We start from the raw sequence: 17818 nt of genomic DNA on the forward strand, positions 1-17818 counted from the left end.
TAACTGTTTGCCCATTTCATGTACCTCTTGTTTCTAAGAACAATTAATCTTGTACTAAAAGTACACAGCTTAAGAATCAAATTAATTTGACTTCAAATATTTATTGTTGCAAACATAATTTTTAAAGGAAATGTTAATGCGTTTCAATTTTCCTGATACCAAGAGAGTGATTTATTTTGCTTGAAGAAATCTACTGTTTGGCAACTCTCCTCCTCCATGTAATAGGTAAACCCAGATGGCGTAGGGTATCACAATGCCATTTTATAGGTTAAAAAATGTCACCATGACTTTTCCAGCCACATGATACCTACAATAAGAGAACCTTAGGAAATAAGCAAGTTTTATTCATAGATAACTTGAACTTCATACCAGATTTAGTCTAAAGGATCAGAAATTATGAAATAAGTTTAAAATTAAGTTTTATCGCTGTTATAGTTCATTGTAAAGTGAATTACAATTTTATATCCCTAGTTAAGATGTAAATGTTATTTTGAGATTGTTTATGACATAATTTTTACTATTAAACATCATTTGGTAATATTAAAACTTTAGTCTTATAAATCTTTAAACTATTAAACTGAAACAGTAGACTTTAAATAAAGATTAGATCTTACTATTTTCACATGACCCAAATTATCATTTTATTGTTTTTGATCTACTCCCTAAATCATCTCTAGACATTAATAATTGTTCTTTTATACTTAAATCTTACGTTGAAAGAGAAAACTAGAGTAAGATAAAAATATTTATTGAATCCCTATTTTATTGCTAGCATTTTTCATTTATTTCATGTAAGTATCATAAAAATTTCTGTAATAACTATTATTACCAATTATCTTTCATTTTCAGATGAGGAAGCGAAGTGTCAGAATGGTTAAAAGTACCAAACACTATCACACAGCCAGAAACATGTCTAACTGAGATTTAAAATTCATGTCTTCTCTTCCAAATCTCATGTTCTTTCTGTAATATTGCAAATACTTCACATACTATAGTCACTTTTGCAAAAGTATTAAAAAGTTTTAAAGTGTTGTAGGAAATGAGTTCAACATAAAAATCCTTGTACCATATATGTAAATCATTTTCCTCATCTCTAGTCCCACAATTTTAATAATAATTAAGCTTCTTGATATAGTAATTTGATCCAGTATACTGATTTTTTCATGTATTTTAAATCTTAGGTGCTTTCTTCTTTTCTGAAAGTGTTGAAGTAATTATATCCAATATATGCAAAGACGGTGAATTTGCCTGTTACAGATTCTTCTTTCTCCTGTGTCATCTGAGAAAATGTGAACAAGTCCCTCAAGGACTCTCTTTGTTGTACTTTGCCCTTGCCTGATGTGGCCTTTTTTGAAGGATGTTATGAAAAACAATAATATAGACAAGACATCTGTAGAGTAAGAAGCTTCTCTATTGGGAAAGTCTATAGAAGTAAGCACAGCACAGATAAATGCCTAAGAACTAATGATAACTAAATATGTGTTGTGTTCAAGATCTGAGATAAAGAAAGAACAAAAAAGTGCATACAATATATATTTGATATTAGGATTTTGTTATTATTTGCTTTGTTGACAATTTAAAGATAAATAAATTAAATGTGATCATTTATTGAGTACCTAACGATGCACGACACTTTGCTGGGTGCCTGCAAGACAAGTCTAGACAAGATATAGCCTATACTTTCGATGTGTTCACAGGTTTAGATCAGGAGACACATTCATAATTGCTATATTATTATAACATAGATGTGGCCTGGGATACAAACTAATTGCTACAAAAAGCACAACAAAGTGTTAGATTAATGAAGAGGTCAAGGACATTTTTTTTCAAAGGCATGAGACTTACAATACAGAGCAGAAATAGACTATTGAGAGCTAACGAAAGTTTAGTCATGGGAAGGAGCACGAACAAAGAAGAAGCATGTTAAGCTTGGAAAGGGGCAAATAATACTCAACTGCTAAAGCAGTCTGACCTAAGGGGCTGTGTCTGTCTTTCTCACTATCATATCTGCCTATCACAGAAACTTGGTATGTGATAGATGTGCAGGTTTCATTGAGGAATGAATGAAAATTTAGGGTATGTGTGGGGAAAATATTAGGTAAGTCTACAAAGGCAAATTTTAACTAATTTATGAGGATCTTTGTAAACATCTAAAGCAGTCTGAAATGTATTATTTAGCCCAATGACCGCCAGTAATTCTATGCTAAAAAGAAATAATCAGTTTTGCTTTTATGCAAAAACACTACCCATTAATAAGTAAAATTCGGTCAGGACCTCCCTGCCCTCTTAAGCCTTTACCCTTCATCTTCTGACAGATGCTGCCCAACCCCATCTGAAGAATCATAACAACTCCACACTTGAGAAATACCTGTGCCCTACTCAGATTTAAAATAAATATTAAAATATTAATATAAATATTAAAAATATTTATATTTTTAATATAACTGACTGAATCCTCTGACATGCACAGTAGGTATGCCTGAAACTTCTTGTAGTGTAGCTCTTCCATTGAATTTTAATATATTAATATTCATTGTATTTTGTGTTATGAAGGTTTTCTATATTGTATGATCTCCTTGAAAGACAGTTCATGTCTTGTTTATATTTTTCTCTTAGCAGCTAGTATGGTGGTTGGTACTTTTTATGATTAATAAATGTTTATTAAAGGGTGTTAGTTGGATGTTCTAGAAATCAGGACTCTTAGACTGAATAAGAAATGCCAAGAGAAAGTTAACAACTGGAAGGCCAAAGAGGAGATGGAGTACAGTTGAATAGGAAAGGTTTTGGACCAACATACAGCTTTGACTCCTGTGATAAGAAAAGGAGGAAGATAGAAGATTGCTGAGGGAAATCCTCAAATCATGTTCGGATGTGATAAATTCTGGGTCAAGATTTCTCAGTCTCAGCACGATTGAGATTTTGGGCTCAGCCAGGTGCAGTGAATCACACCTGTAATGCCAACACTATGGAAACCAAGGCAAAAGAATGGCTTGAACCTGGGCGTTTGAGGCTAGGCTGGGCAACAAAGTGAAATCTCGTCTCTAAGGAAAATAAAAAATTTGGTAACGAAGGATGACATGTGCCCATAGTCCTAGTTACTCCGGAGACTGAGGTTGGAGGAGAGCTTGAACCTAGGAGATCGGGGCTGCAGGGCTACAGTGAGGTGTGATCATGCCACTGCACTCTGGTCTTGGTGACAAAGTGAGATCTTGTCTCAAAAAATAAATAAATAAATAAATTTTGGGATCAATATTTTCAATAATTTACTTTCCAAATTTATCTCTTTGTTTTTAATTGTCATATAATAATTGTACATATTTGTGGGGTACAATGTATTGTTTCAATACAGTAATACATTGTGTAATGATTAAAGTAAGATAATTAACATATCTATCGCCTCAAACATTTATAATTTCTTTGTAGTAAGAACATTCCAACTATTCTCTTCTAGCAATTTATTGTTGACTCTAGTCACCCTACTGTGTGATAGGACACTGTACCTTTTTCTTCATTTAAATCTGTAACTTTGTATCCACTAACCAACCTCTTCCCATGCCTCCTCCCCTACACCCTCCCAAGTCTCTGGTAACTACTGTTGTATTCACTGCTTCTATGATTTCAACTTTTAAAAATTCCACATATGAATGAGAACATATGGTATTTGTCTTTCTATGTCTGGCTTATTTCACTTGAGATAATGTCCCCATTGAAGAAGGCTGAATATTATTAGGTTGGTGCAAAAGTAATTGTGGGTTCTGCCATTACTTTCAATGTCAAAACCACAATTACTTTTGCACCAACTTAATACAATGTTTATTAGTATCCTTGGCCCCTACTACTAGATGCTAGTAGCATACCGTCAGCTGTGATAACAGCAAATAATCTCCAAATATGGCTAAATGTTCCCTAGAGGGCAAAATAACCTCTGGTGGAAACCAGCAGCCTGGGCCAACCCTATGTGTACCTCCAGAGCCAAGATTGGTTATTAGGGGCATCTCTCAGTAGGCAGAAATGGACAGGTGCTGTACCACCACCATGATGAGTCATTGGTTGGGGCTGCTGGGGAATCACATAGCCCAAGCTAAGATACAGGTAGTTCCTGGAGTTGCTGACAACTGGAAGCTGGCAGGTCACTGCTCCCTTTGCAGTTGAACTGAAAGTTTCCTTGGAAGGAACTTAGAGCAAGGTATCTTCAAGGCTGCCTCATAAAGGCTGCCTCATAAAGGCCATAGGTCCTCCTTTTCAGTTGAAGTCCTCGTGTTGTGCCTTCTCTGGTATGCCTTATTTGGCCACCTCTATTAAATTTATCCTGGATATATAATCTGTGCTCTGTTACATATATTCCTGGAGTAGAATTCTTTCTGTCTGTAATATCTGCAACTTTAGCTATTCCGTTTCCTGGGTGATAAAAATCTCAGTTTGACTCTACAGAATCATATTTCTCTTCTTTCAAACCTTGAAATACATAACTCTTAGACTTCAGAAATGAAGTGATTTCTGCAGATGAACAATAGCACAAGAATAGCTATATATAGTCCACATTCGTTTTATACAGCATCTTATATTTAGGTCACTGCCCAATTGACTGCGGTCACCTATTTCTTGTACTTTCTGCTTTTATTATACATTTCTGGAAAATATTCAAGGTATCTGTCAAGTGTATCTTTCTGGTGGGTGGCTTTGCTGACCATCAAATTTACTTGCACTTCTGATATCAAATTCAGTTAGGCTGTAACTCTGCTAGACTTACTTTCTTAATCTAGTCTGACATTTCTCAGAGCATTCCAAAGATTGTGTGAGCCAATCACAATGGTTTAAAACTATCAAGGTACAATGAACGTAGATAAACAATACATAGTTATTGTTACTTTAATAGATATAATAGAAAGTTGGCCAGGTGCGGTGGCTCATGCCTGGAGTCCCAGCACTTTGGGAGGCTGAGGTGGGCGGATCACGTGAGGTCAGAAGTTCAAGACCAGCCTGGCCAACATGGTGAAACCCCATCTCTACTGAAACTACAAAAATTAGCTCGGCATGGTGGCACGCACCTGTAATCCCAGCTACTCATGAGACTGTTGAGGCAGGAGAAGCGCTTGAACTCAGGAGGCAGAGGTTGCAGTGAGCTGAGATTGCACCATTGCACTCCAGCCTGGGCAACAGAGAGAGTCTGTCGAAAGAAAGAAAGAGAGAGAGAGAGAGAGAAAGAGAGAGAGAAAGAGAGAAAGAGAGAAAGAGAGAGAGAAAGAGAGAAAGAGAGAGAAAGAAAGAAAGAAAAAGAAAGAGAAAGAAAGAAAGAAAGAAAGAAAGAAAGAAAGAAAGAAAGAAAGAAAGAAAGAAAGAAAGAAAGAAAGAGAGAGAAAGAAAGAAAGGGGAAAAGAAAAGAAAGAAAGGAAGAAGGGAGGGAGGGAAGGAGGAAGGGAGGAAGGGAGGGATAATATTACCTTGAAAACTTTTCCGAATATAGGGACATTGTGTTAGGCTGTTCTTGTGCTGTTGTACAGAATACCTGAAGTTGCATAATTCATAAAGAAAGGGGTTTAATTGGCTGACAGTTATGCAGGCTGTATAAGCATGGCACGGCATCTGCTTGGTTTCTAGGGAGGCCTCAGGAAGCCTTTACTATGGTGGAAGGTGAAGCAGGACCAAGAGGATCTTGTGAGAACTATTGCTCACTATTGTAAGGATAGCACTGAGAGGATGGGGCTAAACCATTCATGAAATATCTACCCCAAAGATCCAATCACCTCCGACTAGGCCCGACTTCCAACAGTGGGAATTACAACCCAACATGAGATTTAGAGGATACAACATCAAACTGTGTTAGGCATATTCTGAGATCAGCAGCTATTAAAAGACATATTTAAACTCATGTAAATTAAATGTGCTATTTATACTATTTAGAATTACTGCTTCAGATTATTTAGCTGAGAACATAATGAAATTATTATCTGCTTGAAGAACTGAGTTAGGGATTGAAAAAATCAATCGCTTTCTTTTTGAGTAAATAGTTTAAATGCTTGTTTCTGAAATAAACAGTATTAAGAATTTTTAAAACCATTTAACAGAAAAAATATGGAGAAATTATAGTGACTCTATTGAGATTTTTTTATCTGTGAGGTTTCAAAGGACTTAATGAAATCAGGTAACTGGTTCCTAGGATTCTGCAAAGGCTGGTGCTACCTGGGCACAGAATAAAGGCTTTGCCCAGAATTCAGATTTCTTTTCTTTCCTTACTAGTTCCTATCTATTTGATCACGATGCTTCTCAGTCATTACTGTGTGGGGGAAAAATCAATAATAGTCATTTGGATTAAAGTTTGAGATACAGAAACATCCACTGCATATCCCTGTAGTATCTCTTTTTCATTCATTGAGATTTCTTTGTAATTCCTTTGTCAACAACATAGAAGACCACGCTTACAGATTCTTGTCACATTGTGAGTAAAATTCCACCAGGGGAGCTGCCTAATATTTTATAACAATAGTATATATTTTTACAGACTATGTTCCCAAGTTTGTTGTTTGTTTGGCTTATTTTTTATCAGACATATTTGCCTTGTCTTTAGAGAATATGAATATTTCAGGTAAAAAGGTTTAATGTGGAAATGAAGAACAAAAATGTATATGACTCCTAAGGGCATTTCTATTTGCTGTTTCAAACATTGCCTTGGAATTATTTACAATTCCCAGTTTAGCCATGGGCCTATAACAAGACATTGTTTAAATGCAATTTAGCCCTGTGGTTTCAACTGCCAGATGAATGATTCGAAATGCCAATTTTTCCAAGGGGATGTGGGTTAAATTTTAAGTAAATCATTAAAAGCCCAATTTAGCCAATAATAACTAAGCATAATTACTCTTAACTACCTTGCAAAGATCCTTATTTTCATATTTAATTAAATTAAAAGAATTTAAATAACAGAGTAAATATGGGTTTATTTCTCTTGCTCGAGACCATGGCCCTAAAATTTTATTCATATTACGTTATTCAAAGGAAATCTTTAAAACTCAGAATCTTTCAGGTTTCCTCATTGCTCTACTAACTTTTTCAGAAAATGAATTTATCCATGTGAAATCTTTATTACCTCTCACTGTTGCACAGAGTATATATTCTTCAAATTATATATTGAAAACTCTTTTAGTCAGAATTTAATCGACTTACTTGTTCATGCAGAACCCTGGACAGGTGTTCTCCTGTTCTCACTGGTTTGTTTTCCATGATGCAGTAACCCAAGTCTCCTTTTCCATAAGTCGCACATTTTGAAATGTGTGAGTCCCTTTCCCTGCACGTAGCCGGGGCTTCATCTCCTAAGTCATCCCACTCATTATCAGAAGATCTCCTACAATGGATACCAATCTGTTCTTAAATTCTTCAACAACTTGGACTTTGAATAGATTTTCCTATCAGTAGGAAATGAAAAAGTCAGCATGAATATATTATTTGACCTGTCGACCAGGAATGAGAAGGTGCAGCTCTAATTCTGATGCCGAGTTTGAATTACCGGGGGCATTAGGCAAATCCTATTACTTTATCACATCTGTTTGTCTTCTCTGTAATGATGGAACGTCATTTGATCCTGTGTACTGTCAACTGAAGCACCACAAGATCTATAACTTTGGAAAGATTTCATTTTTCATAAAGGGTTATGTCCTGCAAGGTGGCCATTCTGATGGGCTAGAAAGGGTAGCCTTCCGTAAAGACCATTAACAGGCACTTTGAGGGAGGGGAGGGTGGAACAGGAATTTATGCTGAACAGGTTGCTTAAACATACATATTCAAAAGGATACAGGAGGAACTATGAGTCCCATTCAGAGCCCCAAGCTCATCTGTCAGATATAGCAACTGAAGAATCACAAGATCTTTAAATTGAGAGAGGAAACTTTAGTTCTTATAAAGAGTTACAGCCTGTCAAGATGGACACCCTTCAGGCTATAACCCTTTATAATAAATAAAGTCTCCTCCTCACATTTGTGAATCTCATGACTCTTCACTTGACAGTACATTATATTGCAAAAAAATAGGTAATACTGGATTATCAGAGAACTTTTGAAATTTAGTTATGTGATTAGTTATTTATTTATGATGGTGTTTTTAATAAAATTCACACTCCTTTTACTGACCTATGGATAATTTGCTATCTGGCCTTGTATAATCCTCAGGCTTGATCTCCTACTGCTTGCTCCTGGCATTACTTTGCACTCATGATGGCAGTTTATTTAGGCAAATAATGATTCATAAATCAGGCATCACTCAAAATTGAAAGAGGTTCAGAGAGCTCTTCTCTGTCATCTGAGCAGTGAGAATTTGTAGGCTGGACACAAAAGCAAAGTTGAAAAATTACCCGATTAGCTACAGCTAGATGTTTGCCTTATTTAGATATGAGCTGATGGGAGGTCCCTAATTGTATAACCAATCACTAGTTGACTGTTTGTGATTGGCTGAGACTTATTTTTCTTAAGTCAGTTACAAGGAAGGTTTCCAAGTTAAGTTTCAGTTTGCTTATCTAAGTGCTCGAGTTAGAGAGACCACCTCAGGCTAATGGATTCCTTATTTACTTTAGCAATAAAGTACATTATTCTCATTTGTTTTTATCTCGCAGTACATTATTTTAATTTTTTAAATCTCATTCTTGCTATCAAGAAGTCAAATGTGAGTCTGATTTTCCTACTTTTATAGTTACTTTCTTTTTCTCTCTGGCTGCTTTTTGGTTTTGTTATTTTGCATTTTCAATATGATGTGCACAGGTATTTCTTCTTTTGGGGTTTTTCTGGTCTTCAAGAATCTTAAAATTAGTAAATTTTATCAATTCTGGAAAATCTTAACAATTATCTATCTTTTCACATATTGCCTCATCCCATTCTCTTTCTCATTCCAAAAATCTGATTAGACATATTAAGACCTTTTCACTATCATTGTGTTTCTTTCTTTCATAGTTTCCTGCTGTTGTCTTTCTGGGCTACTTTTTAGATAAGCTTTTTATTCCTATTTCCTCTTTCTCATGGTGTCAATTCCTTTATTTTTTAATAACACATGTAATCTGCCTAAAAAGTCAAATATCTGAAGTCTTTGCTGGTATAATTCTGACATTTATCATTTCTATTGACTCTAACTTACAGTTATTTGTTTTCCTGTACATTACATGACTCCTGACTGAATTTTTGACTATTGAGATTTTCTTTATTCCTTCCATTTATTCCCATAGTTTAGACCTGAAAATTCTATTTACTGTTTTATGAATGGAGTATCTCTCTAGAGAGATATCCCTTTGGGATCTTAGATATATGGATTTTCCTATTTGATTACCCAGCTCTGTGGCCCTAGGCTTTGGTTTTGGTCCCCAACTTTCAAAGCAGCCATATACCTAAATCTGAAGTACATTGAGAATTGCAAAATCACTTAATAGTAAAGTTTTCTTTGGTTCCCAGCTTGCCACTCTTATTTAGCTTTGATGTCTAATAAGTTTTTCTCTTCCTCAATAGTTCATTGAGGCATTCAAGAATATTTTAAAATATTTTCTGTATTACTTTAAGAAGGACATACTCCTTCTTAGTCATGATGTCCAGTTCCCAAATTGCCAGAAAAGGAAATCTACTGCCACTCAGCCATGAAATGGTATTCAGCATCCCAACACAACACAAGACCTGTCAGAACTGATGTGGAGTCGTGAGCCATAGTTGGGTGTTTACCCTGTTCTAATATCAGTCACTAGGTGGTAGGAATCACAAACTATTTCTGGCATCAGATTTCTAGAGCAGTTGTCTTTTTTCTTTCTGATTCCAGTCTCCATTAATTATACTTTTGAGTAGTAAATAATCTTGAACCATATTTTTTCTACTCTTATATTTTAAATAAAATTATGAAGTTGACTTGAAGTCTCAGAAAACTGGTGTGGCTCCTTTTAAATTTCTTGCTGGACCCTATTCAATGCAGGTTTTGTTGAGGCTTAAAAAATGTTTATATTAAAAAGAGTAAGAAAAACTGAACTTCACTATGCCTCACTGTGTTTAACACACTATAGAAAATCATGTTAAAGAATGCCTCCAAAACATGTGGACACTGTGAGCTCAGTCTGCTCGCTACATCTCATAGCACTTTTTCTAGGACACAGAACTGTCATTTGCTTTTATAAGATAAACAATATCATAATTCAATCTGGTTAAATTTGAAAGCCAAAATTTTTTTTGCTGCTTGGTCCTCAAAGGATGTATGACAGCAAGCAATAAGAAGACACATTCTTTTTTATTCCTGCTATAACTTTGGCCACATTTTATTATCTTTTTCTTTTTCCCCAGGTGCATTGAGCTAGATAACTTCAAGGATACCTTGAAAGCAATTCACCTCAAAAACATTTTATATTCCTTTTCCTGAGCCGTATTCCCACCTTACTCAGTCCTTCAAGGGTACTTCCAAGCAAAATGTCACAAGCTTCAGTCTTAGCGAAGAGTCATGGTTGAGATGGAGAATAAGGTCCACTGAAAAAGAGATATTCCTTCATTGTATTCATTTCACCAAAATTTACATACAAAGCCCTTACATTGAGGCCTTATCACATGCAAATGGGAGTAGAAACACTTTTACTCAACCTCTACTGTTCTAATTTCCCGGAATAAATCCATCATTACCTTAATAAATGAAAATAACTCAGAATACAGATGATATTCACAGGTAAGTAGGCTAATTTCTAGTTTATTCACTGCCACTTTGTCAGTCACATGCTTACCAAGATTCAGTTGTATTTGTTCCAAGTCTAGTTATGTAAGTTGTCCATGTTATTGTAATTATGTAAGTCAAATAAGCATTTTGGAAATCACAGATACATGAGAGTACCAAGAGGAAGAGCATTTGGCAAAAAGTTTGTTTAAGGCTAAAGCCCTAAACTTTATAAGATAGTCACTTAAAACTGCTATGATGTATGTATGAGATAACTGCATAAAAATAATGAAAGCCTCCAAGAATCCTGCCATCAGATGACTTCATACACTTTTAGGCCACTTGAAATAAGTTTAAAGTTGTATATGATGCCACACAGGCACTATTTATACACTACAGTTTCCTGTGATGCCAAGATAAAAGAAATCATTTTTCCACCAGAATCTTTATAATCGTAAAAAGATGTCACTGCTATATAATAATTGGCAAATATATTCTATATAAGAATACAGAATTAAATATTACATGACAAACATTTAAGGCATATGTTAATTAAATGTTTTTAAAGGGTTCTTTATTCACTCTGTACCAGTCCCAATTGTGTCAGTGTAAATGTTGTCTAGTCTCTTGCAGGGATTGCTTTGGACTCTTGTAAGAAATGATGGAGCTTAAGGGTTAACATTATTTACTAACTGTGTGACCTGGGGCAAATTAGCTTCATCAATAAGAGATATCCTAGAGATTGTGTAGGTAAAGTGTTTAACACAATGCTTGTAATTTATCTAATAAATGGTAGTTATTAGTATAGTAAAGTATCTCTTAATGACTGAGCCACATTCTGAGAAGTATCTTCTTATTTCTCACATTGTATCACACAGGGATATAATCATTGTGTGAACATTGTAGAGTTTACTTACACAAACCTAGATGGTACAGCTTGCTACAGATCTAGGCTATAATATAGCCTATAGCTTCTAGGCTACAGACCTGTACAGGATGTTACTGTACTGAATAATGAAGGCAATTATAACAAAATAAATATTTGTGTATCTAAACATATGACAAGTACAGTAAAATATAATTATCTTATGGGAGCATCATCATATATGCAGTTCAACATTGACTGAAATGTCATTATACAGCATATCACTGTAGTATGAAAACCTAAGAAACACTGAGTATTTTTGTTTGTTTTTTTTTTCTTTTTTTTTTTTTTTTTGAGACAGAGGCTCTCTGTATCACCCTGGCTGGAGTGCAGTGGCACAATCTCGGCTCACTGCAACCTCTGTCTCCCGGGTTCAAGTGATTCTCATGTCTCAGTCTCTCAAGTAACTGGTATTATAGGCAAGTACCACCACATCTAGCTAATTTTTGTATTTTTAGTAGAGACAAGGTTTCACCATGTTGGCCAGGCTGGCCTCAAACTCCTGACCTCAAGTGATCCGTTTGCCTTGCCTCCCAAAGTGCTGGGATTATAGGCATGAACTACGCACCCGCCCAGTTTTTGTTTTTGGTTTTTTTTTTTTTTTTTTTTTAATCTTTTGCCAAATAATTTATTTCCTAGAGACTTCAGTTTATTCAATAATTATTATCTAAAAAATAATAATTGAATACTTTCTATGGTGGTCATTGTTCTAGATGCTGGTTCTGTAAAGATCAACAAGACAAAAATCCTTGCTTCCGTGGATATGACATTCTAGTAGGAGAAAAAGATAATTAGGATGTAAACAGACTAGTTTAACCTCAGGCACTGATAATTGCTAAGAATAAAAATAAGGCAGAGCAAATGTAAGAAAAATCAGTGACAGGGCTGACAGGAGAGGGCTTGCTATTTTAAGGAGAGTAACCAAGAAAGGCTTCTAGAAAGAACAGTCTGCAATGATTTAAAACTCTAAGGTATGGAAAGAACTGATGTTGGAGAGGTCTAGGCAGAGGACACAGTACGTGCTTGGCATACTTGAGGACCAGCAAGAAAGTCAGTGTTGTGGGAATGGAGTGAGTCTGTTAATTTCTTCAGAGTATGTATCACTGTTTGACACTGACTTATTTATCCATGTGTTCCTTGTCAGTCTTTCCACACTCAAAAATCAGTTCTTTAAGACCAATAACTCCTTGAAATTTTACTGAAGATCCTTCGCTACTGTGTCCAATTTATCCTGCTATCTTCATGAGTCAATTCTCCTTTTGATGACTATCAACCTGTGTATGTGTGTGCACATGAATGTCTGTGGATTTTCCTTTTGCTGGTCCCAGAAACAGTCCTTAAGGGTTGTAATAACATTTGTATTTGTTTATGAAGAATATTTAGAACAACAGAGGACCTTAGGACATTGTAAATAGACTGGAAAGTACCAGTTTGGGGAGTATGGGACTGAGCACAAGCTCGTCAAAATGAGTTAAGTCAAAGCTATATTACCTTCTCAGAATTCACAATTTCAAAAAAGGTCAATTTAATCATGAATTGAAAATTTGCTAACTCAACTGTGCAGTTTTCATGAGTCATAATTGTACTTCTGGCAACTTTAATCTCTCCAGTTATTATATGTGATATGTGGATTTTGTTTTTTTCCTTTCTGCTAAAAACAGTGTATAAATAACCAAGATGTTTTAAATTGTCACAATTAGCTATGAGGTTGTTATTTTGTGCTTCAAATTGTATGTATTTCTGATATTTACTCATAAAATAGAGAAAATGATGAAAAATTCTTTGTTTATGCTTGTTATAGATAAATTAACCATTATTGTCTTAACTTGCTTCTCCATTAGTGATCCCCAAATATAAAGTTAAAATAGACTACCAAGACTTACATTTAAAATTATAAATAAAATGTAACTGACTCTATTCGGGTAGAGGTACTAACAATAAATTCCTTTCTTTGACATAACTAAATTAAATTCTGATCTAGCTAGGGGAAAAAATACCTATATATATTTTTCAGATGCTTCCTAATATATAGAGATAACCTAGACTTCTAATTTGATAAGGAGGGACCAGGTACCAAGAAGGCAATCATTATTCAAACATAATTGACATAATTGACAATTATTTCTCAACTGAATGGCTTTGGGCCAAGAAGAACATAGCTGACACGTGAAAATTCTGGAGGTACTTGTGAATTATAGAAATGTCCAATATGTATTTGTCAAGTTCTTGCAGAAAGTTTAGTGTCAGAATTTTATATTCTTTTCATGTTTATTGTATCATTCAGGGAAAAAAAAAGGAACCAAATTATATTAATGTGCTACACTGGTTATTGTTATAAAAATGGCATTAGACAAAAACATTAAATATTCATGAAAATTCTTTTTCCCTTAGGTTCCAGCTAGCAAAAGATACTGAAAGAAATGATTCACCAAAGGAGGGAAATATAACACAGTACAGATAATCGTAGGAGTTATAAACAAAGGAAGTTGACATTAATAATTAAATGAGAAAAATTTCCTGTGGTGGTTTTGATGAGCTACAGGCACAGTGTGTAAAATTACTTGACCAACTGATCATTAGTTATGTTCTAGACCAAAGGAGTATATACTAATGTAACTGGTTTTTCTATTCTATTTTTCTAGTCCAATAATTTGTCTAAGGTAATAAATATAGCTATTATACATTCCCTGTGAGGAAAAATTATTCCCATTAGAACCCGTTGTTTTTACTATTCAAGTAAAAACATTGAAGGGAGTATTCAATGTAGATAAATGTGAAAAGGAGAGTTGATCACATTTACTAAGTACTTGTGTTGTGTATTACATGAATTCTAGCAGAAACTGTATTATTGCTCTTTAGTGCGTATTAATCTGACCTTTGCACTAATAGTTATTTATCATGTTATTAGGAGATTTTTGCATTTGTTTGTATTTGTTTGCTTTTCGGTTTGTTTATTTTCTCTGTTTAAGAAAATTGTTATCTATTTCAAACAGGGAACTCTTTAATGAAGAAACACCAGAGCTGTTAAACCCATTGAGACACAGAAGATTCTAGTGACCGACGATGGCTTCCTCCTGGAAACTAATGCTGTTTCTGTCAGTCACCATGTGTCTTTCCGGTAAAAGTCCTGACTAATTAATTATTTGATTTTCTAAGTATCAAAATAACCAAAATATATCAAGGTCTCCATTACAAAATATTCTCAGGTATTAATTTAAATTTATAAGGCAACAACTCTTAAGCCTCTGTTAGCACTGCAAAATGCTATATACAACTTAATATAATAAGGTACACTATAAATGTTAATGAGTATTTACCTCATTGACATTCATTTACAGTCTAAACCTTCTAGCTTTCAGAAGACTTGAAGGTATATATATATATACACACACACACACACACGTGTGTGTATATATACACATATATGTGTGTGTATATATGTGTGTGTGTGTGTATATGTGTGTATATATCCCACACACATATATACATACATATGTGTGTATATTTATTCATATAATGTTTATGTATATAAATATGCATTTTATAGCAGTTAATTATAAAAGTGTCTCCTGGTCGGGCACAGTGGCTCAAGCCTGTATCCCAGCACTTTGGGAGGCCGAGACGGGCAGATCACGAGGTCAGGAGTTGGAGACCATCCAGGCTAACACGGTGAAACCCCGTCTCTACTAAAAAAAATACAAAAAACTAGCCGGGCGTGGTGGCGGGTGCCTGTAGTCTCAGCTACTCGGAGGCTAAGGTAGGAGAACGGTGTGAACCCGGGAGGTGGAGCTTGCAGTGAGCTGAGATCCAGCCACTGCACTCCAGCCTGGGCAACAGAGCGAGACTCTGTCTCAAAAAAAAAAAAAAAAGTGTCTCCTTACAATACTAAATTTCACCATATAAAACAGAATTTGGTTAGCTTTATTATATATAACATATTGTCTAAAGGAATCTCTAACACAATATATTTTTTCTGATTGTCTCACCTTCTCTGACTTTGTTTTGATTAAACTTATTTTTCTATATCTCGACTCTAAAATGAGATATTTTATTCTGAAGAAGAGTTGACAGTATTCGCAGTAATAATATCATAATGCTGAAAGTTAATATGTCAGAGTTTATTTGTTTTAATTGAAGAATGATTAGAAATTAACTTGTGGCCATAATTTAAGTGCTATGCATGTAACATTTCCAGCTTGATTATATTTAAATCAGTACCTATATTGTGGGCTAAATTTAGATAGTATGTATGATAAGAGAGTCTGAAATAATATGTAACAGCTGATAATTTTAGACTGAAAGCAATGCTTTCATTTTAAACACGTTTTTAATGTCTTAATTATACTAAATACATTTTTAAAGCAATAAAATATTCGTTTTGATATATATGGTCATTCAGTACTCTATGCAAATATTGATATATATACATATATATACCATATATACATATATATGAGGATAATACATGTATAAGATATATATTTGTGATCATACATATAGAATACAAAGCTATATAAAGATATAGAACATGCACATTATTCACATATGATCACTCATATTGCCTCAACTTCTATATGGTTATATTACCATGCAACAAAAATATCTAATTGATTATATTAAATTTCTTTATTTCAAAGAACTAAACACATTCTCCTGTCAACTAAATCTTTCCTATATGGTGTAACATGAAGAAAACTGAAGATTATCTAAAGAAAAAGGACTGATAGAAGAACAAACACAAATAGAAGTAAATATAAACTCTTTTTAGAATCATTTGAGCTATATTTTTTTAAATTATAATTTTATAATAGTTATTCTTTAGCCTTTATACTATTACTACTATCCGTAATGTACCAAAAGTATAACTTCAATTATGTGTGATGTATGAATCTTCCTCATAACTGAAAAGGCAATTCTCAATTTACAATGAGATTATGCTCCAAAATGTTATTTGAAATCTAAAAGAATTTCTTTACATACAGAAATAAATGTAGTATTTCAGTTATATAAGTTATGTGTTGAATGTAATATCTGCAGCATAACTGCACTTATCTGAATGCTCTTACAAGATATATAAAAGCCTTTTTATTGCAATACTAGTAATTAAATAACTGCAAAAACAAACAAAAAAAGTAATTATTTATATATTAGCACTATTATATGTTCAACACGTTGCTTACAGAAAAAACAGGTTGAATAAGAGACATTCAAGGAAAAAGGAGACCTCTATAAAATGTTGGTGGAGATATCTATGATATGAAATGGTGAGATATCTCAAAGGCATTAAGAGTTAAATGAAAACTGTGATTCATCAATATTATGGTTACTTAAAAAAGAAATCAGGAGACTTCGGATATTTTATTCAGTGTTCGGTTTCTTTTTGTGTGTGTGCAGCATTACTGTCTTTCCTAATGATCTCAGCTGTTTCTCTTTTATCTTCTCAATGTCATTTTCCTCTTGAACTTACAAGCCAACTGATGGAGATGGAGGTAGGGTTGCAACATGAAATATAAGGACACCCAGTTAGATTTGGATATCAAAAGATATTTGTGTGTGTGTGTTTTGTTGTTGTTTTGTTTTTAGTTCTGGTATGTTCCATGCAATATTTTATTCCATTTTATCTAGAATTTAAATTTAATGGATGTCCAGTGCTTTTACTTATTAATCTGACAATGCTAGAAAGAAAGAAGGTGGCAGTCTATAATAACACTCTGAAGTTTCATTCTCTTTTACTTGTCCAATATTATTTCCTTAAACAATCACTGCAAAAGAGCCATTATACAGTGGTTGTGGAAACAAAAATAAAAGTACTCAGCCTGATATGGGGTCCATGATTGCTAGATTTCCAGCTAATACTGGAATCAAGTTACTATTCTTTTTGTGGAGTAAAGGAAACATTGGAAGACAGAAATAATTAGGCAGAATTTTGATATAAGTGGTATTTCAAATGTTATAGGCAAAGCAGAAAGAAAAGTTGAAAACAAAGGTCATTTATAATTGTTACATGGGATTTGATCTTTAATCATCATATCTGCAGGTGATGTGGAGCAAATATTCAGTTACTTTTCTATTTTTTTTATTTTTATTTTTTAATTTATTTATTATTATTATACTTTAAGTTGTAGGGTACATGTGCATAACATGCAGGTTTGTTACATATGTATACTTGTGCCATGTTGGTGTGCTGCACCCATCAACTCGTCATTTACATCAGGTATAACTCCCAATGCAATCCCTCCCCCC

General features: G+C 34.1%; 1 protein-coding gene across 2 annotated transcripts in view; it reads left to right on the forward strand.

The window, feature by feature from the left end:
- CNTN5 (contactin 5) overlaps positions 1-17818 on the forward strand; it is a 1331129-nt gene that overhangs the window by 520368 nt on the left and 792943 nt on the right. For both annotated transcript variants that reach the window (XM_025357811.1, XM_025357810.1), the window contains one exon: positions 14569-14693. In XM_025357811.1, coding sequence (XP_025213596.1) covers positions 14639-14693 — 55 coding nt within the window. In that variant the 5' untranslated portion in view covers positions 14569-14638. The remainder of the gene's footprint in view (positions 1-14568; positions 14694-17818) is intronic.

This window comes from Theropithecus gelada, chromosome 14, assembly GCF_003255815.1.
Source record: "Theropithecus gelada isolate Dixy chromosome 14, Tgel_1.0, whole genome shotgun sequence".
NCBI lineage: Eukaryota > Metazoa > Chordata > Mammalia > Primates > Cercopithecidae > Theropithecus > Theropithecus gelada.